The sequence below is a fragment of the Dermacentor albipictus genome, chromosome 1, assembly GCF_038994185.2.
Source record: "Dermacentor albipictus isolate Rhodes 1998 colony chromosome 1, USDA_Dalb.pri_finalv2, whole genome shotgun sequence".
In the NCBI taxonomy this organism is placed as follows: Eukaryota; Metazoa; Arthropoda; class Arachnida; order Ixodida; family Ixodidae; genus Dermacentor; species Dermacentor albipictus.
In genome coordinates, this window is record NC_091821.1 from 67,386,944 (window position 1) to 67,413,575 (window position 26,632).

The 26,632-nt window shown below is 49.1% G+C and overlaps 2 protein-coding genes across 3 annotated transcripts in view; one reads left to right on the plus strand and one right to left on the minus strand.

The window, feature by feature from the left end:
* Nucleotides 1-26,632, plus strand: part of LOC135906702 (stomatin-like) — an 88,285-nt gene that overhangs the window by 43,156 nt on the left and 18,497 nt on the right. For both annotated transcript variants that reach the window (XM_065438250.2, XM_065438251.1), the window contains exons 6-7: nucleotides 16,916-16,971; nucleotides 25,359-25,437. In XM_065438250.2, coding sequence (XP_065294322.1) covers nucleotides 16,916-16,971; nucleotides 25,359-25,437 — 135 coding nt within the window. The remainder of the gene's footprint in view (nucleotides 1-16,915; nucleotides 16,972-25,358; nucleotides 25,438-26,632) is intronic.
* LOC135915634 (uncharacterized) lies at nucleotides 4,237-10,676 on the minus strand. Its single transcript, XM_065448738.2, has 2 exons — nucleotides 9,949-10,676; nucleotides 4,237-9,840 (listed from the first exon to the last, which is right to left on the minus strand). The coding sequence occupies exons 1-2, from the start codon at nucleotides 10,219-10,221 to the stop codon at nucleotides 4,237-4,239; spliced, it is 5,877 nt and encodes a 1,958-aa protein (XP_065304810.2). The 5' UTR covers nucleotides 10,222-10,676.

A 26,632-nucleotide genomic window follows, 5' to 3' on the forward strand; every position in this document is an offset into this window, starting at 1 on the left:
AAGCAGGCGTGCTTCCTTCTTCTTTTAAGAAAGCGAGGTTACAGCCCCAGAATCGGTCGCTACGTCGTTGTTACGATCTTGCGCTGGCATGTCATACCCTACATAATGCTGGATCGTAATTTGTTTTGTCTTATTTCATTTTCTCTCGTATCATTAACGATCGCCGGCATATTATTACTTGCGTTCGGTAAAAACTTCTACAACAACCGTCAAGCGATTTCACACAGCCTTTAAACTTCCCGATCTCTGTTAGAACCTCACCAGCGGCTTGTCTTGCTGTAGAAACACTGGCTGGACTTCCACTAAGCAGCAAACAAAGGTATATGAGGAAAAGGCTGAAGAAACGAAGAAAGAAAAGAAGACAAAGCAACGAGAAAGGCTGCACAATCGCCTCGTAGTGACGTTCACGTGTACTAGCTAAGACAGCATGGAAGACGGAACACTGAAGGATTCACGTGACGGATTACCTGGGTATCTTTCAGGGTTACTCAGGGTTACGTTGACGGCCTCTCAAAACGATACCCGCCGCAAACCAGACCTCGCACTTGTGACAGGCTAACAGTCGCTTGCAGCTCGCCCCCAGCTCGCATCCCTTTTGGCGAAGAGGAACACCGCAAATGAATTACTTATTTAACAATTCGCAAAATGTTGCCCATTTCGACCGACCCCTTGACGGCGCCATCGAAGGGGCGAATAAACGCCGCGCACACAAGCCGATAATCGAATCATAGGTGCTTGCGTGCGCGTGTTACATAAAAACAGGGAAAACATGGGGAATGCGGGAGATGGAAACTCAAGACGATGAGCAAAACGAGAACAAGGTGAAAGCTGGAGCCAACGTTTCGACAAGTGGGCTTGTCGTTGGCTCCTGCTTTCACCTTGCTCTCGCTTTTCTCATCGTCTTACACAAAAACAGTGCATCAGTGCATACTAATGATGACTAAGAAATACAACGCAAACTTGCTACTTGTACAAATTATACGCAATCAATTTTGTTGCCGCAGGCTGGTTCAATTTAATCGTTTTAATTATGGCTGGGTTCCATTACACGGTATTTGGCTTTATTTCGGGAGTCATGAGCGTTTTTCTGTCGGTCACAGACCTTCCAAATATATTTACATTTTGCTTGCCGGAAGAGTGATGAATGTTCAGTCTCGGCGCCCATATTCTGTCAACGCCGTTTTCTTTAAGAGTTATATACGCATGCACGCACGCACGCACGCACGCACGCGCCCACACGCACATATATATCACTCTTGAAATGTTGTTTATTATGCATAGCGCAATATTAGTTTTGCCAACAACATATGCGGTGAAACGGCAAGACAAACGGCGATATAAACCTTCGGTCGCCGCAGAGAAAACTTTACCAAACACGACCTCTCAACCGCAGAGTTTTGCTCAGAAAAACTGGGTTCAGCAGATATGGTTGTATCTATAGAAAGCAAATACACCTTTCTCATTAAAATACACGAGTAAATCAATCCTTGTTAAAGAAACATTAATTAGTATTTTTGTTAGTTCTCTCTGCTCTTGTTAGTATATTTTAAATAAACGAAAACGCGTCATTGAGAGACGTAAATTTTCAGACGGCCTATAAAGGGGGCAGGCGTATGTATAGGTTCACTCGTTCCTATGTTCCACTCGTGCCACTCGTCTATATGTCCGTTCGAATGTCCTGCACTTTCTGAACTAGTTCTCGAGGAGCTGCACTTCACTATTCGTTTTAGCAGTTCAGCATGGCGGCAACTGCACTTCGCTATTCGTTTCACGCGGTGCAGGCTTCGTGCAGGACTAGTTCACAGCATTCTTTGCACTCGTCAGAGAGCTACTAGCGCAGCGTTCGTGGAGCAGGTGCCGTGCCGGTTCCGCAGGAGTAAGAACTCGCACTGAACTGGTGGGAACTAGTTAACGAAGTGCAGGGTCAATCGAATGTACCCTGTATCTCACGCGTCCCGTAGACGCGTGAAGATATTGTTACGTTGCAGAAGTCACATATAAAGATGTATTTACCATATTTACAAGAGAGACAACGATGCATAAACAAGATAGCTGTCGAGACCGATTCCACCTCTACACGTCAAATCGTCTTCTTTTGACTGGCGCCACTCTTGGATGCGTCGTAACATTACCCTCGCCTGTAAAGGCGCCGTCTCGGCGCCTTTACAGGCATTAGGGCGTCACGTTAGGACAGTTTCGTATCTCTTGCTGTGAAACTCTCTTGCCGGACATTTCTGTGTGCCAAAGGCTGTCAGAATGACTACATAGTTTTCAACAAAGTATTTTGTCATTGCACGTTTAGTTAGAGCTCCTTTATCGGCCTCTATAAATTTTTGTAAGCCCCTAATGATAAGCGTATTACCAGTGCGACAAGAAAACACTCGTAAGGGTGCAAACATTTTTACAGTACGCGGCAAGAGGTAGACATCCTTGCGTGTGATTTTGTTGAGGTGGCTAATCTGCACAAAAGCGCCAACTGCCGTCCTTCTTCTTCACACGGACAACAGGGGATGCCCACGGACTGCAAGATGGCTCGATAACGCCTTTAGTCAACACCTTATCGACTTCTCGTTGTATCACTTGTTCAGCACGTGAAACACGGTACGGCCGGCGGCGTATCGGATTGCCGTCTCTGGTGTAAATACGATGGGTGACCACCGATATATAGGCTCCAGGGCGGCCGTCAATGTCAAAAATGTCACGGTAAGTTTCCAAGAGACGGCGGAGGTCAGAAGCTTGTGTCCGAAGAAGATCAGGTGCAATCATTTTGCTAAGTTCGTCTGTGACAGTCGGTGAATCGGAGGTTTCTGCAGAGGGCGACGGAATTTCAGCGTCAAGAGCCGATATCTCGCAATCTTTCACAGGCGAAATGTCGCTCAATGACATGCCTCTTGGAACAATTTGAGTCGAGCAGTTAAAATTAAGGAGGGGGAGCAAAGTCTGATTGCCTGTTACAGTGAGCACGATAAGGGGAACGGCCAAATTTATTTCAAGCAGTATGTCAGCGGTGGGACATAGTACATAGACGCCGTCAGGAACAGATGGGAATGACCGTAGAGTGACGTACCTAGTGGTTTGAGGCGACAGGCGGGTGTCTTCGGGAGAGCATAACCGTGGTTGTACGACTGGTGGACTATGGCAACGGTGGGGCAGTTCAAGCTGAGTGACACTAGACGCGCAATCAAAGAGGGCTGAATGGGACGATAAAAAGTCTAAGCCGAGTATAACGTTGTAAGGGCATTGTTCCGAAACTGTAAGCAGAACAGTCGTTAGGTGTCACGCGATGGCAACGCGAGCGGTGCTCATACCAAGCACGGTAGGCGTTCCGCCATCGGCGATACGGAGGGTGCGTGATGCAACGGGTGTGATAACTTTGTTCAGGTGTCGGCGCAATTGGGCACTGATCGCGGATATGTGCGCCCCGGTGTCAATGAGTGCTTGGACACTGACGCCATCGACTAAAATGTCCATCAAGTTCTGTTTGATCGGCAAAGTGATCACAGGGTATTGCGGTCGTATCGTCAATGCAGTGTCACCTCGGGGAGCTGCGCTACTTAGTTTTCCGGAGACGGGCGTCGGGGCTGCATCGGGGACGGTGGGCGACGAGCTGATGGCGAACGGGACTGGTGACGTCGGAATAACGAGGATGGACTGTTCGAAGCAGCTCGAGCGTCATTGTGCGGCTGTTGCGTGCCAATGGAGGCTGGTAACGACGCTCGCTCTGTTCGGGGCAATAAATGGTGAATGGCGGTCGCAGATGGGAGGAGACAGTACGGTTGTTGCAATGGCGAGCTACGTGACCGATACGCCGGCAGGTAAAAAATTGGAGGACGCTTAAGCTTCGCCTTCAAGAGTGGAACGCGATAGCGTTATTGCACCTCGTTCGCACCGCCCACTCATTCGCTCGGCATGCTCTTGAGTCACACAAAGACATAGTTTTCATACACAACACTTCCAAGTGCACTGTACAACTTTTTCCTAATTATTAGTTCAAACCAGTGCTTCTCACAATCTACATTATCGCACTGTGTTGTGCACAGTACAACGTTTCTTGTTGCCGTGTTCCTTTAGCGTTCACACGCACTGAGTATGTCGGTCAGTCAGCACACACATACACACACACCAAACTGGCATTTTCACTCATCGTAGTGTAAGTCATTGTGGACTCCTTCAAATCGTTCTTCTGGCATAACACACCTGGATGAATGTCGTTCGTTGTCTTCAAGAGCACTGTCATCACGCTATGATTGCGGTAGTGTCAACAGCACCCGTATCAGCATCATCTGCATTGGCACCCCCTCTGAATTCAATTGGTGCCTCATCTGGTCTGCGTTCTATTGCTTGTTCTCGCTCCCCTTCGACTTGTTGATCTTCTGTTGGCTTTTTGCGGCCGACCGCAAGAAGCATCGCCTTATGGTCTGTGAAATGGCAACTGCAGTACTTGACCTCTTTAACCGTGCCCTGGTTATGGAACGCGAGATCTATACACGAATTGCGGTTGGTCGAAATTGCGTTCATAGGAGTAGCCATCTGCAAACCAGCCCGCACGTGTAGCATGTCCGGAAATGTTCTAGATATCCGAACGTTCTGATTGAAGTCTCCGACAACCAACAACGTCTCCTTCCCAATCCAGGGCTGCAGCTCTCTCACGATAAGGTCTGCCGCTGCCGTCTCACCGGTTCCGGGCGCGATGTATATACACGCAATTACCACACTGCCAAGTCGCACAGCACAAACTTCACCGTACTCGTAGACCCGTTGGACCAGGAAAACGTCCTCCGCCTGCACCTCTCGTTTGACATAAATGGCCACACCGGCAGCGCGGTTGTCGGAGCGCTTCGCCGCACTGATGCAGCGATACCCATCGATGTCGTAGGGAGGCTTCCGGTCCATCCAGGTCTCGGTGAAACACAGTACGGTAGTGTTTGCGAGAACAAAATCCTTGGCGACGTCCAGAGAGTGTGCACCCAGGGAGCGCACGTTGACACAGCCCACGGTGACAAAGTACTCTGCCAGCATCTTGTTGCACTCGGCAGTGATGGTCTGGAGACGATGGTTGCCGAGTCTCCTGAACTCGTCGGCAAGAGCGCGATCCGGGTTTTCCTTGAAATGGTGGAAGCGATGGTCGTTGTCCTTGTTCGTCAGGTACAACCCGTCGATGGTAGTAACCCTGCTGAGAGCGACGTACACGAGCTTCTGATTGTGCGACTTTGAGTAATCTACCACAGCCTCATCGTAGGTGCCACCCTGAGATTTGTGAATGGTTATTGCGCTCGCCTGGACCACGGGGAATTGCTTGCGCCTGACGGTTATGTGGGCCAGATCATGTCCTTTCAAGTGGCACCCGATGGTGATGAGCTCGATGGGAACCCAATTACTGCAAATGTCAGGATCGTTGGCTCGGTAGCGTCGTCCCTTCAGCAGGGCAGCTGCGCCCACACCAGTGGGAAACTCTATCCATAAGCGCAGGGGGTTGTCGTCTGTGTCCCTTTGCACAAGCCTGAGGATCCCCACACTACCATTGACAAGGCTGTCCGATACGTCGATGTTCCGTATGACCATGTAGGGCTTCTCAAGGCATAGCAGGATGTTAGGGGCCAAGTTGGCCATCTGAACTTTGGACATGGTGGCGACTCTGACCTTGGCGTGCGTGTACTCCTCGTCGGACCTGTGCCCACAAATGGTGTCTGTAGCCGGGCAGTGTATCGCGTATTCGGTACACGCCTCGGCGGTCGCGATGTTAAAGGCGTCAGCATCTTTGTTTGTGTAGAAGAGGCGCACTCCGGATGGGCACTTGTTGGCGGCTTCTTCGGTGGTCACAAAGCGGCTTTCCAAGAGAGACACCTCGTCCACAGTTAGCCCTATCCCGTCCCCGATCTTGGTCAGTATGGTGGCAAACCTCTCGTCGCTCTGGCGCACGACATCTTTGAGTTGGAAGTAGGAGAGGTTATGCCACGGCATACTTTCCGTATCAAAGACACTCTGGTGCAATTTAGACCTCCTATACACCTCAGCTGCTCTGACCGGCGGAAGCTGCCTCAAGTCGCCGCATAGGATGACATCGAATCCGCCAAAGGGTTCCGTGTACTTAAGGGAGATTGTGCGAAGTCTGCGATCAATCAGCACAAGCGTGTCCGCCGACATCATACTTATTTCGTCGATTATGACACACTTGACGTCTTTGAAGATGCAGCGGAATGAATTAGCGTCACTCGAGCTGAGACCCCTGTCCGGATTCTTGCCAGATACGACGAGTTTGAAGGCGGCATGCACTGTAACTCCACCGATTGCCACGGCTGCTTTGCCGGTGGTCGCACAGGCGACGAAAGAGTTGATGCTCACATCCCGGTTTCCACTTCTGAAATAGCGGTTGTAAACGTCCATTATGGTGCGTAGCACGAACGTCTTGCCACAACCGGCTGCTCCGGTAAAGAAGACTTGCAAGGGCTCCGAGTCGGGCGTGGTCAGGCGATGAATGACTTCGCGCACGATCTCATATTGGCCCGCATTCATCATCCTCATTCGATGTAAGTAGACGTCGGTGGGCATGATGTCCGTGCGCATCTGGACGGCTGGACATCTCGCGGCAGCCGCTTGAGCACTCTCGCGCTGAGCCTGTTGCACGGCCGTTTCTTGGCCAACCTCGCCGAGGATGTCGGAGTCGTCATTTACGTCCACGAGTAGATCGGTCATCCTGCGCCCCACCTCTGCGTGTGTGTCGAAAGCGTCTCGCTGAGCAACTTCTTCGTTGATTATGTTCTTACAAAGCTCTTCCATTTCTGCAAGATCAATGTGAGGACTGCTGAAGCGAGCTTTGACAGCCAGGATTTCCGACACGCAGCTGTCGTAAATTTCGACGAACTTGTTATTGTCTAGGATATCCACCTCGCGCTGAAATGGGTGGAAGAGAAGCACGTGCTCGCGCTTAAAGTTGAGCACGTCGGACACTGAATAGGCGTGGTAGCGAAGAACCGCAGGGTGTGCTCTCGGTCGGCCGTTGTCGTTGAACGACGTCAGGTGTTCGGCGTACGTGAGCGCAGCTTGATCTTCCGGGCGGTCCTCATACTTCTGTATGGTCGTCTTGCACCACACGTCTGTGCTGCTCTCATCCAACCCATCACGATCCATCAGCTCCCGACTCTTGCGGATGCGAACTCTTTCCTCCGGCCACGAGGTGTTGGCTGTGACCACGACGCGACTCGCGTGCGACATGCCGAGGCCGAGCAGATACCAGGCCGCCTCCTGCGCGGACATCTCTACTGCTTTCAGCATCTTCACGCTGAGTTGTCGGAGGGCTTGGGTGTAGGTTACACTCGAGTGTGGAGATTCGTCCACGACTGCACGGAGGTCCTTGTGCAGGTTCGACATGCCTCGGTTTGCCTTGTTCACATATTCGACCACGTATGCCGCACACGCGTACACATCTAGGACGATCTGTAGGTCCATATTAGAGTTCAGTACAGACGCTATCCACGGGTTGAAGAAATTGAAGTGAACCTGATGACAATTCCTTTTCAACATCAGAGTCGGGCGGGAAATGCCGGCACGTAGAATTGTAATGTACTCTTCGGCATCTGCGACGTTATTGTGGCGGCGCATATCCTCGATCGACTCGTAGACTGTTGTTTCAAGAGCGGTGTGAATGTTGTTGTATCTCTCCTTCAACTTTGTGCGAGACTTTTTTTCTTCTTCAGTATGGGCAGGCGGAAGTGGGATGATCACTCGACTTTCTTCCATCGGCCAGAAAGGCGCGTTAAACCGACATTTTGTTCTGCCGTTCTTGTAACACGTCTGTGTGTGCTGGTGCGTCTGACAGCGAGGTCTATGAAGGCTTTCGGCGTCCAGAGAGATTAAATGTTCGGCCATACGAACTGTTTCGGGCATTTGCGGGCCAAGCTCCTCGTGGGGCGCATTCTCGAGCCAGAGCAACAGATGAGCGTGAGCACTGCCCCGATGTTGGAATTCAATGCGTTTGAAGTACTCCTTGACCACATAGGGGGCGAACGGAGAAAGTGTCTTGTGTTGCAGAATCTGCATTATCACCCGCACTATGTGATCGAAGTACACTGAGCACACCACCGGGTCATCGCTCACGAGCATGGACTTTTCACAGAGGCGGAGCTGTTCGAATGGCACTTGCGGATGGTTTGGATCTATGTGAAGACGTTGTAGGAGCCTCATCAATCCGTCCCAGTGTATTTCAGAGGCAGACAGAGTAAGGAACGCAGTTGGCTTACCGAGCTGGCGGATCATGGCAAACACGTCTTGCTTGCGTCGGTGCCAGTACTGGACCGTGTTTGGCACCCCGTTCATGAACGCCATGTCATGATCCACCGCGTTCTCGACAAATTCTCGGTCGTTCAGCTGCGCCTTGGTTACAACGGCCATGCCAGATGTGTTCCTGAAGAAGACGTTTACCGACGATGCAACTCGCGTACGCATAACTTTGGCTGCCATATAGAGCACGTGGTAAGCTGTCGCACCCCTGCGGTCAGTTCTCCGACATTCGCTCGATGCCATGGTGTAGACACTAGGCTTGCTGTCTGGGCTGATATTTCGAGGCTCACCGAGGTAGATTTGTGGAAATGACAGCTCCTCCGCGTGTTGATCATAGACAATGCTGACGGGTGTTATTCCTTCCCCTGGCGCCACAACCAGAACGTTGCTGTCGTCGATGATGAGTGTCTGTTGACCGAGCGACATGGCCAATGCTGTCTCCATCGGATTATGGTGGTCTACAGGATCGTCTATACGCTCGGCATTCTCGTCGCTTGGCTCTACCACCTTGTCGCACAATTTGTCTGCCTTCTCTCGACTGATTCGGATGCCATAGTAGCGATACAACGTAGACTTCTCCAGGAACACAAGCCAGGGAAGCAACTCAGTCTTCTTGACCATGCCACGAATGTACACACTCTTGTATATCATCCGGCGCTTAATGTGAACACACAACGCTTGATCTTCTTCGACATCTCGAGGCAGCATTTGGACCGTTGTGTCGACGTTGATAGGCACGTTCACAATCGGACCTCTGATGGCGAACTGGCCGCTGTTGCTGTACAGCAACCTCCGAATCTGCATAAAGGGGATCCGCGGTGACACAAGTCGCTCACTCACGAGATCAATGTTTGGTAAATGCGCCGGCTTAGGTGGGTACGCATAGCCATTCGTAGTGGAGTAGTTAGGAATGCGATTTCGCCGGATGGTCTGCATGCAAGTGCGACACACCTCGAACCCAGAAACATCCGTACGAAATGCGTCGGCAACCAATGTGGCATGCGCTTCTGGAAGAGGCTTTAGGTCGTTCTTGTGCCAAAGCCGATCGCACACAGAGCAAGAGTAGCCAAATGGATTCTGTGTGAAGCGTTTGTGAAACATGTTTGTCGCACTCGCGTGCAGGCTTAACCTTTCCCGCGCTCGTTGTTCTGCCTCGGCTCGTCGCCTTAGTCGCTTGGCCTCGGCTTCCCTGGCTCGAATTTCTGGACAGTCTTGCCGCTGTTGTCGTCTGGCTTGGGCCTCATTCGTCCGCAACTCCGAGTTTTCCTGCCGTTGTTGGCGCCGGGCGTCGGCCTCACGTGCTCTGAACTCGGGGTCTTCCTGCCGCTGCTGACGCTTGGCCTCAGCTTCACGCGCCCTCAGTCCAGCATCTTGTTGCCGCTGTTGGCGCCGGGCCTCGGCCTCACGTGCTCTGTACTCGGGGTCTTCCTGCCGCTGCTGACGCTTGGCCGCAGCTTCACGCGCCCTCAAATCAGGATTTCCTTGGCGCTGTTGTCGCCTGACCTCAGCTTCCCGCGCTCGTATTTGGGGATTCATGTCACCGCGCTGGCGTTTGATCTCAGCCTCCCTGGCTCTCAGCGCGGCGTTTGATTGCCGTTGCTGCCGTTTGGCTGCGGCTTCCCTTGCCGTTCGGCATGCATCTTCGGCACGTTTAAGCCGCATTGCCTCAGCCTCCCTTGCCCTTAATTCCGGGCTCACGGTCCGCCGTTGCCGTTTCGCCTGAACCTCTCGTTCCCGCAGCTCGGCGTTCCCACGCCGCTTTCGTCGCATGGCCTCAGCATGGCGAGCTTTGGTCTCCGCCTTCTGTGCCTCCGTCTTGCGTGGCCTTCCTCGTGGTCGAACACCAGTTGACGGAGATGGTCCATCAGTACTCGCCGGCGAGGAAGACACTGATGAGCAAGACACTGTAGCGCGCCCGGTACTGGTAGACGGCGCCGCTTCCATCACACGCGTCTCAAGAGCGAGCGCGCAAGGCCCTGCAATACAACACCCGTCGACCTGCCAAGGAGTGTAAGACAATGCGCTACGGCGCAGCAATCACTGATGAGGCGCCCCGCGTCGCACTTTGCACTCAGGAATCACGCGGTGAGCGCCGAGCAACGCAGCGTTCGGTGCGGCAACGAAACGTGCGCCTGAGCAAGCGGAACGAACCAAAGAACTCGGTGTCTCGGAGGGAGAAAGCCGGCCAGTAACGCGCCATGAAGGCGGACGCGATCATGGGGCTGACGCCTTGATGGGATCGTCCTCTATCTCGCTTGGGAGCACCACGCAGAAGCATAACTCCTCGGAAGCAGCTCGGCACACATCGCAGGGGACGCTTTCCCAGCAGAAGCGCTACGGCGCAGCGATCACGTCAGAGGCGTCCCGCATCAGACTCTGCACGTAGCAATCGCGCTGTGAGCGGAAAGAGGAGCCGCGTCGCCTAAACACCAGTGTTCGAGTGACGCACGCCGGATGTTGGAAGGGCAGAGAGCGAGAAAACTTATTAAACGCAAGGGTATTGGGGCATCCTCGCACCGGAACCCGCACGGCCCGAAGGGGAGAAGCGGGTGAGCGAAGATAGTGATCTAAAGAAAGGCGCTTGATTCTACAACCCGGGAGGGCGCACGGCGAAACGTCAGGGGCGAGTGGCGCGCCACGTGCCGGGCAGCGCCGCACATTGCGAGGAGGGGTTCTTCTGTGTTTGCCGCAAGATGGCTCTGCATGTGCGTAGAGCGCAGAAGAAATTTAGCGGAAACGTACTTCGCTACTCGTGTAACTGCGACTTCTGTAAGTAAGATGCTCATAATTACCGATATACACCGCAGTATAACTCTCTACGGCACGTTTCTAAGGCAACACCGCATTCACTAGAAGCGCTTTTGTACCGCTTTCAAACATCGAACTTGTGGCTGAGTGGTAGCGTCTCCGACTCACACTCCGCAGACCTGGGTTCGATTCCCACCCAGCCGATCTTGGAAGTTGCTTTTTATTTATGAAGTGCCTGCCGTTATTTATCGCTCACGGTCAACGCCGCGGACGCCGACGCCGACGACACCGGCTTTTCTGCGACACGAGCTCCTTAACGCTATCGCGTTAAAAGATTGGCCGATCGTCTGCGGTTCGCCACTCGGCTGGATTTCGGTAGCGTGCTGCAGGATATCGCGGACCAGTCGGCGTACCTGGAGCATGAGACAGCTGTGAAGCGGCCACGGCACATACAGAATGGACTCCAAGATTAGCGAGTTTTTCTGGTACTATTGCCTTCACAAATGGTGTTGTAGGCAAGTTGTTCGGCTCACCGGAGCAGGAAAAAAGAGCTGCAGGTGGCATGGCTTCAAGTTCTCGCCGCACTATCCGCGTCAGGTCATCCGATGATGATGGTCGCTGCACGCCTAGCCTGTCGTCACAAGGGGATGTCGCAGCTGTGTTCGGCAGACGTGCGAGCGGTGTTGCAATGCGGCGGCTCTTGGCCTGCTCAAAACGTTGACGCACCCTTTTGATGTCCTGTACCGTTTCACAATTTTTGCACATGAGCAGGTTGCACATGAGCTATCCCCTTCAGTATATGCCCAACTTTGTCTGACTCAGCCATATCGCTGTTGGCCTTACGCCACAGAGCCAGCACGTCCTGCAAGTAAGAGCTGTGTGATGCTGTGGATGTTTGGAGGCGACCCGCTATAGTTCTTTCTTAGTGGTGCTTTTCCGCCCGGCAAGACGGCCGAACAAGACCCTCAGCTTCTGTTTGCACGTATCCCAGTCGTGAAGCTCTTCCTCGAGGTTGTCGTACCACACCTTCGCCGTGCCTTGTAGATAGAAGACCAAGTTAGCCAACATAATCGCCGGATCCCATTTGTTGTGGTCACCTACACGCTCATACGTGGTGATCCAGTATTCCACGTCGAGGTGGTCGGTGCCGCAGAACGTTCCTGGATCCCGCGGCTGAGCCGGCACAACCGTCAGGATTGTAGGCGTCGATGTGGGCCGCGCCAGGTCGGGTCCTGTTTAGTCCGTCATGTTGTCCAGTCCAAGGTATCCATGTTGTCCAGACCACTGCGTAGCTCTGTTGTTGTTTCCCGTGGATACCCCGCACCTCTCACGAATTCGTTACGTTACAGAAGTCACATATAAAGATGTATTTACAATATTTACAAGAGAGACAACGATGCATAAACAAGATGGCTATCGAGACCGATTCTACCTCTACACGTCAAATTGTCGTCTTCTGACTAGCGCCACTCTTGGTGGCGCCGTAACAATATAGACGAGTGGGGTCCGCCCCGTGCTGTCGCGCCCGAGCAAGCCGTATAGGCTTTTAGCGCTGCGTAGTGTCCGATCACGGTCTCCGATGTGTCCTTTCTTTCTTTCTTTCTTTCTTTCTTTCTTTCTTTCTTTCTTTCTTTCTTTCTTTCTTTCTTTCTTTCTTTCTTTCTTTCTTTACATTAGAATACATTTAAAAAATCGCGTGTGAAAGGTAGCACTGTTCCGTCTTTTCAGGTGGATTTCTGGAAGAGACATGACAAATCGCTATGTTCTGGTAGATAAAAAGGTCGTTAATCGGCTCCTAACTTATTTACTTGAGGACATACATCAAAATTGCGAGACTGAAGCCGAGCAAGTAGTGAACATGAACCCCACGAGGCATGCCGGACGACGCGACGCCCGGGCAAGAGCCATCTCCAGGACCCTGGAGGAAGACGACACTGTTCTTTATACAGACGCCTCTCTATCCAAACACTCCACGAGGGCAACAGTCGTGGTCACCGGGCTAGAAAAGCTGGTCACCTGCGCATCAATCTACACTCCGTCTTCGGAGGAAGCAGAAGAAGCAGCGATAGCTCTCGCAATCCTGCAACCTAACGTCACCAAGATCGTCACGGACTCTCAAGCTGCATACAAGAACTACAGATCTGGCTGGGTGTCCCTTGCGGCACTAAAAATTCTTGGTAAAGCTACGCCTCCTAAACAAGCAATCGAATTAGTTTGGGTCCCGGCTCACTCCTCAGTTGAGGGCAATGAATACGCTCATCAACAGGCCCGAGCGCTGAACTCCCGGGCCAACGAGGTGGAGGCAAGGGGATGGCAACCCATCACAAGGTATAGAGATATAGTCAAATATTACAGGGACGGCAGGAAGACATTCCCGCACCCCCACCACTCCTTGACCAGAGCCGAACAAACAATATACAGGCAAATCCAGGCAGGATCCTTTCCCTACCCCTGCTTCCAGAACAAAATATACCCAGATAGATACAGGAACACATGTCCTCACTGCAATGCATTAGGCACCCTTCGGCACGTCATAGGACAGTGCAATTTTTCCACAGACCACCCGCCCCCTATACCCATAACTAACTCCCCTGCTATCCCCACCCTTTACGAGCGATGGGAGATCATGCTGTTCAGCCCAGCCCTGGAAGACCAGCTCCGACTGATCCACAGGGGCCAAGCGGCCCTGGAGGCATATGGAGCCCGTGAAGAGGGAGCCACCCCATCAGGCGCTTAACGCGTTTCATTTCATAATGCACCAGTAAAGTTGTTTCTCTCTCTATCTCTCTCTGCTTCAAGCACCCTAAGGCTATATAGCACTACTTTCGAGATGCATCTGTTTCCAAATTACGCTACAAGTATGCAGTGGCGTTGCAATTGATATCGTCCCGAACTGCCAGAGGGAGGCTTTGGATAATCGGTCAATTGAACAAAGCCGGATATCTTTAAGATGGTGCTAGTCTTGGAACTTCTACCAAGCAGAAGGGGGGGAGCAAGAAGAAAGGTAAAGACAGGGAGGTTAGCCAGTGTATATGCCTGCTGGCTACCCTGCCTTGGTGAAAGGGGGCAAGGGAATAGCAGAGTATAATGTTGGGCAAGTCGGGGCATAGCTTTAACGAAATATTTGTGGTGCAAAGTACGCGACGGGAAACAAACGAGGGACAGGATAAGGCGCCAGACTTTCAACTATACTTAGATAGTGCTGCAACATAGCTCGTTTGCACGTGCTGCGCTCTCTGCGTATGCGCATCTCTGAAAAATAGATGTATGTGGGTGGTCTGCTGAAAATGAACTAGTTGGAAGTCTGGCGTCTTATCGATCCTGTCCGTCCTGTGTTTCCTGCCACTTACTTTGCGCCTCAAACCTTCCGTTTAAGGAAAGGGAATAACAGGTGATCAACGCGATGCAACGTGCCACAACCTTTAGTAGCAGGCATGACTTCCCTATACTGCTCGGCTTCAGTTTCACAATTTCGACCGCGTGTCTTCAATAATTAAGAGAAGTTAATTAGTCAGAATCTTAAATAGTAATCTCGACATCGTAGCGATTTTAGTGCGATTAATGTATGCCCCTCTACCTGAACAGGGTGAATTGCGCTATAATGTTCGGTATACGATTTTTCAGATATCTTTCTCGAAAGAAAGAAAAAGATGGCAGAGTCGCTGGTGCGTGCTGCAGCGGGTCCGAGCGCACACGTTTGGTCACTTGCTCGCTGTGGGCTATCAATAAATGGTCAGGCTGCTGTGAGTCACCTAAGTGCAGGAGAGAGGGAGACCTACGTGACGAGGGAAAAGCTGAGCGGTCGGGCTGAACTGAACTTCTGGCCAGCTCCTCGGCATTGGGAAGGGCAATGTGGAGTCCATCGAAGATACCGAGGCCGAGAACAAGCAGATATTTGCGATTGCATGGTACGGCGGCAGCCGATTGACTAAAGCTTCAAATTATACAACACTCGTTCGACGGCGTGTGTGCGACCGGTTGCAGTTACGATCGGTTGTATGCGGTGCGACCAGAACTACACGTAAGCATGCGATGTGCATACACGTACTATACATTTTATAGCGAAACTTTCTTTGTATTTCTTTGCCAAGCAGCGATCGTCATTTCGTCGCCTCCATGCCATCGCAGTCCCGCCGTCATCATTGTGCAATCGACTTAATCCTGTCGTCATCATGCCGTAGACATCATGCCGTCGTGGTCATGCAGTCGACATTATTTCATCGTCGTCAGTGAGGACGTCGTCATGCTGTTATCGCGATTGCATCGCCATCCTCGCCATACCGTAATCTTCACACCATCCTCATTATTTCGTGGTCATGCGTGGGATCGTTATGTTGGAGCGCCAGAAGTATGCTTTGAGTTAGGCGTTTCCCGGTGAAAATGCGTTCAATTTGGTCGAGAACTTTGTACTTGCATATGGTCGCTAAAGAAGAGCAGCATTCCTCGCAGACGTCAATGAAAGCATCGCCTAAACAGCGCAGGGGATCTGCATACTTGTTTAGAGGCGTATACGATCGTAGTAAATCTACTATTACAACACCGTCACCCTCTCCCCTTATTTTTTTTTTATTTCTCTCTCGCTGCTTTCCATTGTTTCCTTTTGCTAGCAGCGCTTTTCAGCCCTAATTTAGATCGAGCAATGCATGGGACGTTCCAGACGTCACGCGGGGTCATCTCTGAGACTTGAAGGGAGGTTTTAGCATTCCATCTTTCGCACTGCTAAATGTATCGCCTCGCACCACACATGGCGCCTAACGCAGATCTTGAATGTACAACCAGCGTGCGGGCCACGGCGCTTCGAGTGCGGTTTTCCACGGCTCGCGAAAAGTCTTGGTGCGTTAAGCCGCGAGCGCTTGTATACACACACTCCTATACCTCAAGTCCTTAGGTTGAAACGGACTGGAACAGATTCAGCTGGCGCTGCGCACAACTGCTGGGAGAGCTCGAAAATACGAAGCGCCGGCGAGGCTTTGTTATTCTTGCTCGCGTCTTGCGCTGTTTGTTTATTGACCAGTGTGCGAGCGCTCACACCGTTCTCGCTGTTTGTTTTGGTCGGCGATATTTTCTTTCACGTGACTTCTTTTTATTCGTCCTCCTACAGCATGTTTCTCTCTCCCTCTCCTTCTCTCTATTGATTTGCTTTCTTTCTTACTTTTTTTTTCTTTTTGCTCGTCTGTTTCTCGAGCAGAGACGGCCGGCGTTTAAGAGTTGGGGGAGTGGGATCCTTCAAAACAAACGGTGAGCCATTCAGGCCCGACGGGTTCGAATTCGAGAGGAAGCCGCGGCCGCACCATTGGCGGCGTTTCCGCTAAATTCGCCGCTCCAGTCAACTGATGCGGACTCTTCCTGTCGTTCAAGGGTCGCTAGTGGCGGAAGACTTGTGCACCGCAATCTAGGAGGACATCTTTGTTTAGCTGGGTAAACAGGCGTGCTATTCTGGACACCTTTAAATTCCGCCATGTGGACGTTCTGACCAACTCAGAGCGGTCGTAGCAGCCGTCTGGGCCGATTACGGATGACAATACGTCCAACTCAACAATTTGGCAAAATTTGACAGTGTCAAAAATAGAACCCCTGGAAACGGGTTTCTATACTGCTCAGCAGCTAAACCGCCTAACACTACTGATGTGTGTGTGTGTGTGTGTGTGTGTGTGTGTGTGTGTGTGTGTGTGTGTGTGCGCGTGTGTGTGTGTGTGTGTGTGTGTCTGCGCGTGCGTGCGTGCGTGCGTGCGTGCGTGCGTGCGTGCGTGCGTGCGTGCTATAACAGGCCAAGAGCGAGTGAACGGTTGCAAGCCGATCAGCTTTACAAAATTCAAAAGCGCAAAGTATTGAATATGTTTGCAGTTGTAATATCTACTTACGTTTACGGGCACGATGATGACCTGTGCAGGCGAACCTGGACGAAGCCACCGATGCCTGGGGAGTAAAAGTCGAGCGAGTCGAAATGTGAGTATTCATACAAACAACGGAAATGCCCTTGATATGACATGAAGTATTGCTGACATGCTTTGTTATTATAGTTTTCCACGTCTCATTACATGACAATCAGTGCCTTTTTATGCGCTAGTGTTTTCGCAACCAGGGTTTCATTCGTATCAGAACCAGTGCTTTTTTCTCCGTAGTGCGTAAATGTATGTTGCAGTGTAACTATATTGCTATATAATTGCAGAGTGCTCCTGACACTGTAAATTTTTTGTCAACGTTACCTTTTTTTCTAATTTGTTCGTGTTTTAATTTTATGCTCATGTGTCGTGTTCAAGTTTTTGTAGACAATATAATGCAACTTATTGTGTAAGTGTCTTTAAGTGATAAGTTGTATCAGTTCTCCCCCCCCCTATTTTCTCTCTCACTCTCTCTCTCTCTGTGATACCCTCATCTGTGGGCCTTTAGGAGTATTGCTGAATAAATAAAAATACATGAAAAGAGCGATTCCGCTTCTATTTGGTAGCCTAGAGAAAATGTATTTGTTTGATTGAAACATGTGCGCACACGTAAGCAGAGAAAGTGCGGCTTGTTCAGATCATTCCCACGAACATTGATACAATTTTACCATAGTTAGATGCTGTATGGCTAAACTAAAATACAAAGGCCAGCCAACATATTCCGAACAGGTGGACAACGTGTTGGTTATCTGATGTTTCGCTAAACGTCCTGTCACGCTACTTAACAGCGTTGGCAACGAGAATTGCGTTGTCCAGTGTGACGGTATCGGCGACAAAAACGAGGGACAGCTTTGGCCAAGGCGTGTGGCCTAATTTTTTGTATACGTATATTTTCCATTGCACACCTTGCGGCGTGATGATGCCGTGGTAAAATATAATTTCTTGCTTTAGTTTGTGTGGGTCCTTCGTGCCGCAAACCATAAAGACGTAAATGGATTATTTGCTCTGATGATGTATGGGGTTTTATGGCGCAAGGGACAATAACTGCCAAGGATTGCCAAGAAATGGTATGCGGTAGTTGATTGTGCGGTCAATGACAAATGGTATAGATGTAACTTGAGTATATATGTATAGTGGGCTAAAAATGCTCGCTGTAAAATGCTTAATGTGTACGTAGCATTATTTGTTTTAATTTCTTCGACTCTGCTACTTGATGTGCGTGATGTGAAGTCACAAATGCCGTTGAATACGCTGGCGCCTGCTGAATCGCGTCGCAATCGATACTTGTACTTATGCTAAGGTGGTGAGCTGTGCCGCTGCATTTGTGGTTGCTCTGAGGACGCCTACGTTTTCATCTGGAAATATATTAAAACATATGACAGCAACGATAAAAGAACGCCACTTCATGCGGGACATGAAAGGGCCCCCGATAACGTTGTCCAACATGTTTCTCGGTGTGACAGGATTCCCTCGGTGCTTTCTGGGAGCACGTACCGTACCCTAGAATTTGTTGATCGCACAGCATGACGGGGCAACACTTTGTATACATAACAAGTGCCAGGCCAGTGCTTCACGTTATATGACGTATACACGTCACGGCCCACCGACCAATTTTCGCGTTGAACTTGAGCAGGAAACATTTTGACCATAATAAGGCGTATTATATGCGTCCTAATATGTACTAAATGTGCCACGTTGGCTTTATAACGCGAAAAGCCACACTGGGACGTGAAAATTAGGCAATATTTGTATAGTACCGGACAGGCCGCCATTGGAAACTGACCCTTGCAACGTTTAACACCGGAACCCTCTCGAGTGAGGCAAGCTTAGCAGGTCCCTTCGAAGATCTATCAGACATTGGTTGGGATATTATCGGCCTTAGTGAGATTAGAAGACCTGGTGAGGCTTACACATTGCTGAATAACGGCAATGTGTTACAACGCAACGGCTTACACATTGCTATAGAGGTCTCCCGGATAAGAAGCAATACGGGCTAGGATTCCTAATCCATAAAGACATAGCGGGCAACATTGACGAATTCTACAGCATCAACGAGAGGGTAGCAGTAGTCGTAATCAAACTCAATAAATGGTATAGATTAAAGATAGTACAAACCTACGCTCCAACGTCCAGTCACGACGATGAGGAAGTAGATCAGTTTTATGAAGATGCTGAATTAGCGATGAGAAAAGTGCAAGCGCGGTATACAGTAGTAATGGGGGACTTCAATGCAAAAGTGTCGAAAAAGTAGGCGGGTGAACAGGCAATTGGCAACTACGGTGTCGATTCGAGAAACGCTAGAAGTGAGATGCTGGTAGAATTCGCAGAAAGGAATAAGCTGAGAGTAATGAACACGTTTTTCAGGCAACGTAGCAACAGGAAACGGACCTGGAAAAGCTCTAATGGTGAAACAAGAAATGAAATTGATTTCCCACTTTCTGCCGATCCCAGCATAGTGCAGGATGTTCAAGTAATAGGTAGGGTAAAATGTAGTGATCATAGGTTAGTGAGGGCCAGGATCCACCTCAATTTAAACAGAGAAAGAGTAAAATTGTTCAAGAAAGAACAGGTCAGCTTAGAGGCAGTAAGGGTAAAAGCAGACAAATTTAGGCTGGTACTTGCAAACAAATATGCAGCCTTAGAACAGGGAGATGATGATGATGACATAAAGGTAATGAATGAAACCGTAACGAGGCTGGCTTCAGAGGCAGCAATTGAAATGGAAGGCAAGGCACCAAGGCAACCAGTAGGCAAGCTCTCCCAAGTAAGAAAAGAACTAATAAAGAAACGACAAAGAATGAAAGTGTCCAACTTAAGAGATAAGATAGAATTCGCGGAACTATCAAAACTGATCAACAAGGCGAAAATAAGTGATATGCGAAACTATAACGTGATAAAAACTGAAGAAGCCGTAAAAAATGGACGCAGCCTGAAATCAGTGAGAAGGAAACTTGGCATAGGACAAACCAAGATGTATGCACTAAAAGATAAGCAGGATAATATCATCAGCAATCTCGAATATATAGTAAATGCAGCGGAAGAATTCTATACTGACCTTTACAGTACCCAGACGACTCAGGAGCACTCTATTCAAAACAGTATACAGAATGAACAATGAACAGTATGAACAGTAATGAACAGTATACAGAAACTCCTCCTATAACTAGAGACGAGGTAAGAAAGGTCTTGCAAGGCATGAAACGGGGAAAAGCGGCAGGAGAGCATGGAATAACAGTCAATTTAATCAAAGATGGAGGAGACATAATGCTAGGAAAACTGGTGGCTCTCTATACGAAGTGTCTATCGACTGCAAGGGTTCCAGAAAACTGGAAGAATGCAAACATTATACTAATCCACAAAAAGGGCGACGTTAAAGAACTAAAACATTATAGGCCCATTAGCTTACTCCCAGTACTATCTAAAATATTTACCAAAATAATCTCCAATATAATAAGGACAACACTGGATTTCAGCCAACCAAGGGAGCAGGCTGGCTTCAGGAAAGGTTACTCTACAATGGATCACATTCATGTCGTTAACCAGGTTATCGAGAAATCCGCAGAGTACAATAAACCTCTCTATATGGCTTTCATAGATTACGAAAAAGCATTTGATTCAGTAGAGATACCAGTAGTCATAGAGGCATTGCGTAATCAAGGAGTACAGAACGCTTACGTATATACCTTGGAAAATATCTACAGAGGTTCTACAGCTACCTTAATTCTATATAAGAAGAGCAGAAAGATATCTACAAAGAAAGGGGTTAGGCAAGGAGACACAATTTCTCCAAAGCTATTCACTGCGTGCTTAGAAGTATTCAAGCTGCTAAACTGGGAGGGCTTAGGAGTAAAGATCGACGGCGAATACCTCAACAACCTTCGGTTTGCCGATGACATTGTTCTATTCAGCAACAATGCAGACGAGTTACAACAAATGATCGAGGACCTTAACAGGGGGAGTGTAAGAGTGGGACTGAAGATTAATATGCAGAAGTCAAAGATAATGATAAATAACCTGGCAAGGGAAGAAGATTTCAAGATCGCAAGTCAGCCTCTAGAGTCTGTGGAAGAGTACGTTTACCTAGGTCAACTAATCACAGGGAACCCGGACCATGAGAAGGAAATTCACAGAACAATAAAAATGGGTTGGATCGCGTACGGCAGACATCGTGAGCTCCTGAATGGGAGCTTACCGTTATCATTGAAAAGGAAAGTATACAATCAGTGCATTTTACCGGTGCTGACATACGGCGCAGAGACTTGGCAGCTGACAAAGAAGCTTGAGAACAAGTTAAGGACCGCGCAAAGAGCGATGGAACGAAGAATGCCAGGCATAACTTTAAGAGACAGAAAGAGAGCAGCTTGGATCAGAGAGCAAACGGGCATAGACGATATTCTAGTAGACATTAGGAGAAAAAAATGGCGCTGGACAGGTCATGTAATGCGCACACTAGTTAGCCGTTGGACCATTAGGGTAGCAGAATAGGTGCCAAGAGAGCGGAAGCGCAGTAGAGGACAGCAGAAGACTAGATGGAGTGACGAAATTAGGAAATTTGCGGGTGCTATTTGGAATCGGTTGGCGCAGGAGAGGGGTGATTGGAGATCGCAGGGAGAGGCCTTCGTCCTGCAGTGGACATGAATATGACGACGACGACGACGACGACGACGACGACGACGACGACGACGATGATGATGATGATGATGTATAGCACCTATTTTTCAGCCGAACGAGCCGATAGAAACTGCTCCCCACTTTTTTTCTTAATATTTCAACGGTTGATTGCAAACGTGAACAGTCTCATATATACGTATTTCAACTGACGTAATAGTTCTGCGGAAACCAGGAAGGTGGAGAGAAGTAATTAATTAAGGGATGTCTCGTTTTCGCTTAATGAATTACTTCTCTCCACCTTGCTATTACCACTATTACTCCACTCTACTTCACTACCACTCCACCACTATTAGTCAAAACCTTGCCTTTGCTTCGAGTTGTTGACAAATTCGACTTCGCCCTGCTATCTGCTAGCCGCCTGGTTAGCTCAGATGGTAGAGCGGGTGCCCCGAAAGGCGGTGGTCCCAGGTTCGAGTCCCGGACCAGGATGAATTTTTCTTCAACTGCGGGGCTTTTCTATCGAGGAACCCGTATGGGTTTCGTTTGTAGCAATTTGTTACGATTGGGTGAATGGCTCATTTTTCCTTAATTAATATATTTGGACTGTAGAAGCACGTTCGTGTAGAGAACAAACAAAATTAGAAAGTGAAAGAAATTAATTATTTCAATCAACTATCAGAGACACGGAGTACACAAAGTATGCACAATTTCAGGATCTTTTCTGTAAAGGCTTGTAATTTAATTGCCCTAAAGCTGTCCGACGAGCAATGTTCGATCACTGTCCAATAACCTCCAAAGAAGTGGTCTGCGATTAAATGGCGACTATAATAGAACTGTCTTCGATGAACTGTTCCATACCCTTATCGCCATCATCACATATACCATCCCCCACACTTTACCCATCTTATCAAGATCGCTATTTTCGCATTCGATACTAAATAGGAGTAAAATCACGAATTAGCCAGCTTTACAACAATCGCTCAAGGAACCCACAGGAATGAAGAGATTTAGAAGATAATCGCCCAGGAGATGTACAGAAATAGCGGGTATAGGAATAGCGGGTCACCATTCGCACAACACAAACCGTAGGGCTTCATTGCTGGCTCAAACCCAAGCCCAAGTCAATAAATAGCGTAGGCGCCTTAAAGTGGGTTGTGCCGGAACGTGGCGGTGTTCGTCTTGCTTGCAGCACCATGAATCCGCCGTCGTTCGAGAGGTAGGGAGATAAAACGTTTCGGTTATGACTACTCCGCGACATTTGCGCCAATTGCAAGCGCATTAAGTAGGCCTCGTTTTTCTTAGTTTCTCGTAGTTTATTTTTTCTTTTGCTACGAACCTTACTTTCCAGCATAATGGCTCTGTAAACAGCAACTGGAAAATCACTCGTGCTTCGACCGAGGAACTCAATTTTTGACGAAAAAGCGCCTTTTCAGGTAAAAAATTCAGCTTTACTATACGCGCGAAATCCAAGTTGTGAGTTCAACAGAATAACATGTTGCCACGACTGTCATGAGTGCAAGTGGTACTTGAAGTCTTTCGATACCAATATTACGGGATTATTTTGATAGTCCTCCAACTAAAGTGTTACGGACGAGAGCTGCGGGTGCTTTCGCGTGTCGACTGGTTCACCAACTCCAGTGTTCACTGCTCGGTAGGCCACTAGCTGAGATGCTAGTGAACGCTGCGATAAACATCAGCGCTCACCATTGGGCGCGTGCAGTGCATGCTATGTCACGAGGCGTTCTATACTCTCAGCGCATGCAAGTGTCTAATAGTGCAGTCGGTTGAGCACTATAATTAAAGAACCTAGACAATGAGCGTTAATTTATTTATGAAGTCTGGGGTAAAACGGACGCCGACCAAGAACATTAAAAGAAAAGAAACCAAGACGTTTCGGCTCCCATACGGGGGCCTTGTTCACAATGAAAGTGAATACCCTTGACTGTGAGCAATCCCGACCAGACGAGCTAGTTTTCGTCGAACTCTTGATTTCACAAGCACTTTTCTTTACCGAGCTAACGTTGTCTGTCGCACAACACTTAAACAAACAGACCTGCAAAACGAAGGAGAATCACGGAGGAGGGATTCTCCCTACACGTAATTCTGATGTAAAGAAGCCAGCTTTGCGCTTCACAGCATCAGTATAGATCTCACAAAAATTGGTTATTTTTAGGGATTCACAAGCCGGTCTCACGTAAATAAAGAGCACCGACGTTGAATACACATTTAGTATAGGAAAGCCTCAAGGAACATACAAGATCCAGCTCTAGAAATCACGTTACAGCGCGTCAGTGGATACCGGGACACTGCAGTATTCCTGGTAACACTGCAGCGGACTCCTCTGAAACGCGGGCGCGAAAATGACAATGCATCAGATCTCGCTCTTACCAGTAATGAGGTCCGCCTGTTAGTGAGACAGATGTCCTGGCGACTTAGCACGAACACCTGGTTTAAGATCAGACATCGAAGTGCTCAGAGTTATTCTTCTAGACGCCAACATTAAATTATCCATTCCGTGAAAGTTGAGCGAGAATAGAAGTTCTTTAACTTTATTACACCGCCTGCGGCTTGGCACAGCACGCGTCACTTTTTGCACAGAATTCATTGTGTTACTAGTCCGCACTGTCATCGTGGTCACGATGACGAAGACGTACATGCAGCACCTCCTTCTAGAGTGCCCACGACACGATTTTGCAAGGTGAAGATTAAAAAGCTGATTTAATGTTACTGGGCCGTCGACTATTCACTTTGAAGAATGTACTTGGTCAATGGCAAGGAATGGAGCTACAGAAAAGAGCACTTACGGCTTTTAAAATCGTCGTAGGAAATACAAAAATATTAGGTTCACGCTAAATGTTCGTGAATGAAGCCACTATTATTTTTTTTAATACCATAGATCGCATATGGGTATCTCACGTCTGTACAGTTGTAAGACACGTCTGATTTTGTCATCTGCTGCTTGTGTCCTTTATGTAGATATGTGTAGATTCGTCAGCTGCCTCATCAGCAAGAAAAATGTCAACATATGTGCGTGTTTTCCAACTCTCTTGTACTTACGGAACTGTGTGTCTCTTTGTGTCCCTTTACTTTTTTTCTGTGACTAGTCCTCTACTCTTGTGTGTTTTTGTGATGTTTGGCTGTCTCAGTGTTTTCGTGCTTATAGTTTTCCTTGGCCTGCGAAGGAGCAGTAGCCGGAGCCATTAAAGGCGCCAACTTCTCATTCAGTTACATATCAATAAATAAAAAGAAAGCCAGTTCTAACGAGTTTTCACAACTACGGTTCTAATTGGAGGGAGCTGTTCCCGGAGGCGCACACGTACTGTTATGTCGCAAAACATTTCAGGACAAAGCACTCGCAGCCGAACTTCTACATGAAGTGGTGCGACGCGCTATGCTCGCAGTCACTAATCTCCTTTTTCTGCGCGTTGTTGTAAGAATCCTGTATTTACGATTAGATAACCCCAGAGCCAGCGATCGCAGCGTCGCCACGCGACTTTATGTCTGGTGAGGCAGCGACCGCTGCGGCCTTGGAACTTTTGCGACAGATAGTGCATGCATACACGTGGACAGCTTTATCATGCGATACGCATAGCACCATGTACAGGCTATCAACGGTACAATGTGCAAACTTTGATGGTCCGCAGCAAACGAAATGAAGAAAATGGATTGCCTTCGCACTTTTCACGGAAAATACGATAGTTACATAAATAATGTATCAATATATACACATAAATGTGTACGAAGGAGGCTCATACAAGTGAAAGCAGGAGCGAAAGATGTCTCGGCGTCATCTCCTAACCCGCCCTCTCAACTTTCTTTATTTTTTCTACTACACCACAGAAAAGACGTTCGGCTTCCAGTACAGATGCAGAGGGCTATGGCAGCGGAAGCTGAAGCATCCAGAGAGGCTCGCGCCAAGGTAAGTGCAGTGATTCGCAACTGTAAAAGTCATATCAAGCAAGTCGGACTAAATTCACGCATGCACACCTACACGCGCGAACGTGACGCGTTTCCCCGCACTAGGTGGCATAGCGTTCCTGTTTAAGCGGGCAAAAAGAAAAAAGAAAAAGAGAAAAGAAAAGAAAACGACAGGTTTGTGCGACCGTGAAGACACAGAATCCAAATAGACTTTGAGACGAAGAGGACGCGGTGGCCGGCGCGCTCTTTGTTATAAACATCGGTTCGTTTTCTCGCCAAAGACGAGTTTCCGGTTCACGGTGAACATGTAGCAGCGCCGAAAGACGAGGGACGAGACAAGCAGTCTACACACACGGCTACTCCCGCGGTGTACGTACCGCCCAGAGGAGGCGAGTTCAGTCATCCAAGTCGAAATATTGCACGCCGTGCCCATATAAAGCAAAATAACACGCTTAGCCGGACCTTATTGCCATGGACTTTGTAACCAGAGGTGTACAAAGGTACAGCTCCAAAAACAGGCTTTTATGCTCTTGGGTACATGAAAGACATCACCAATGTGAAAAGTGCAAGAAGAAATTATTAGCACTCAGGATAAAACGGTACAATTTACCGAGTTCATGAAACCGCCAGTCGTGTGGAGCACGCACGAGTATGGGTGCGGACATTTTCCAGTGTCCTGAAGACGTTGTTGTGCCGCTGAACAAGGGTTCGATTACCAGTCGCGGCTGCCGCATTCCGATGAGGGCGGAACGCACAAAAATCCCCGTGCTAACATACTGACGCCCAAAAAAATACTAAACTTAATCCAGGGTCTTCCAGTACGGCATTCCCCCGCAGGGGCGTCGGTGTCTACAGGCGTTTGGTGTGTTGCGATACCGCGTACCCGTGCGCACGAGGGTTAGACTCTCCCGCGTTTAAGCGTGCACGGCTTAGCTGTGTAAGGGAAAAAAGGGGATCCTGGGGGTTGAGCCAATGCCGAGTGTTTGGACCTTTACGGCCCCTCGGCAGAGGCAACACACCTCTTTGGCGTCCGCTTCACGTAGACGGCACCCCCGGACTGACCCGACCGGGAGGAATCGGCAGTCGCCTTTTCCTGTCCTCCCCTCCAGCTTTTACTTTCCTATCCTCTTTGCCACAACTCTCTTGTCTCCTCCATCTCCTTGGTTTTCCCCCCTTCTTGGCGGTTAAGGTTAACT

Coding starts and splice junctions, on each gene's coding strand:
- LOC135915634 (XM_065448738.2), bottom strand. CDS start 10,221: ATGGAAGCGGCGCCGTCTACCAGTACCGGGCGCGCTACAGTGTCTTGC. Junction 9,841..9,948: donor CGGAATTAAGGGCAAGGGAG/GCTGAGGCAATG, acceptor AGAGCCAGGGAG/GCTGAGATCAAACGCCAGCG.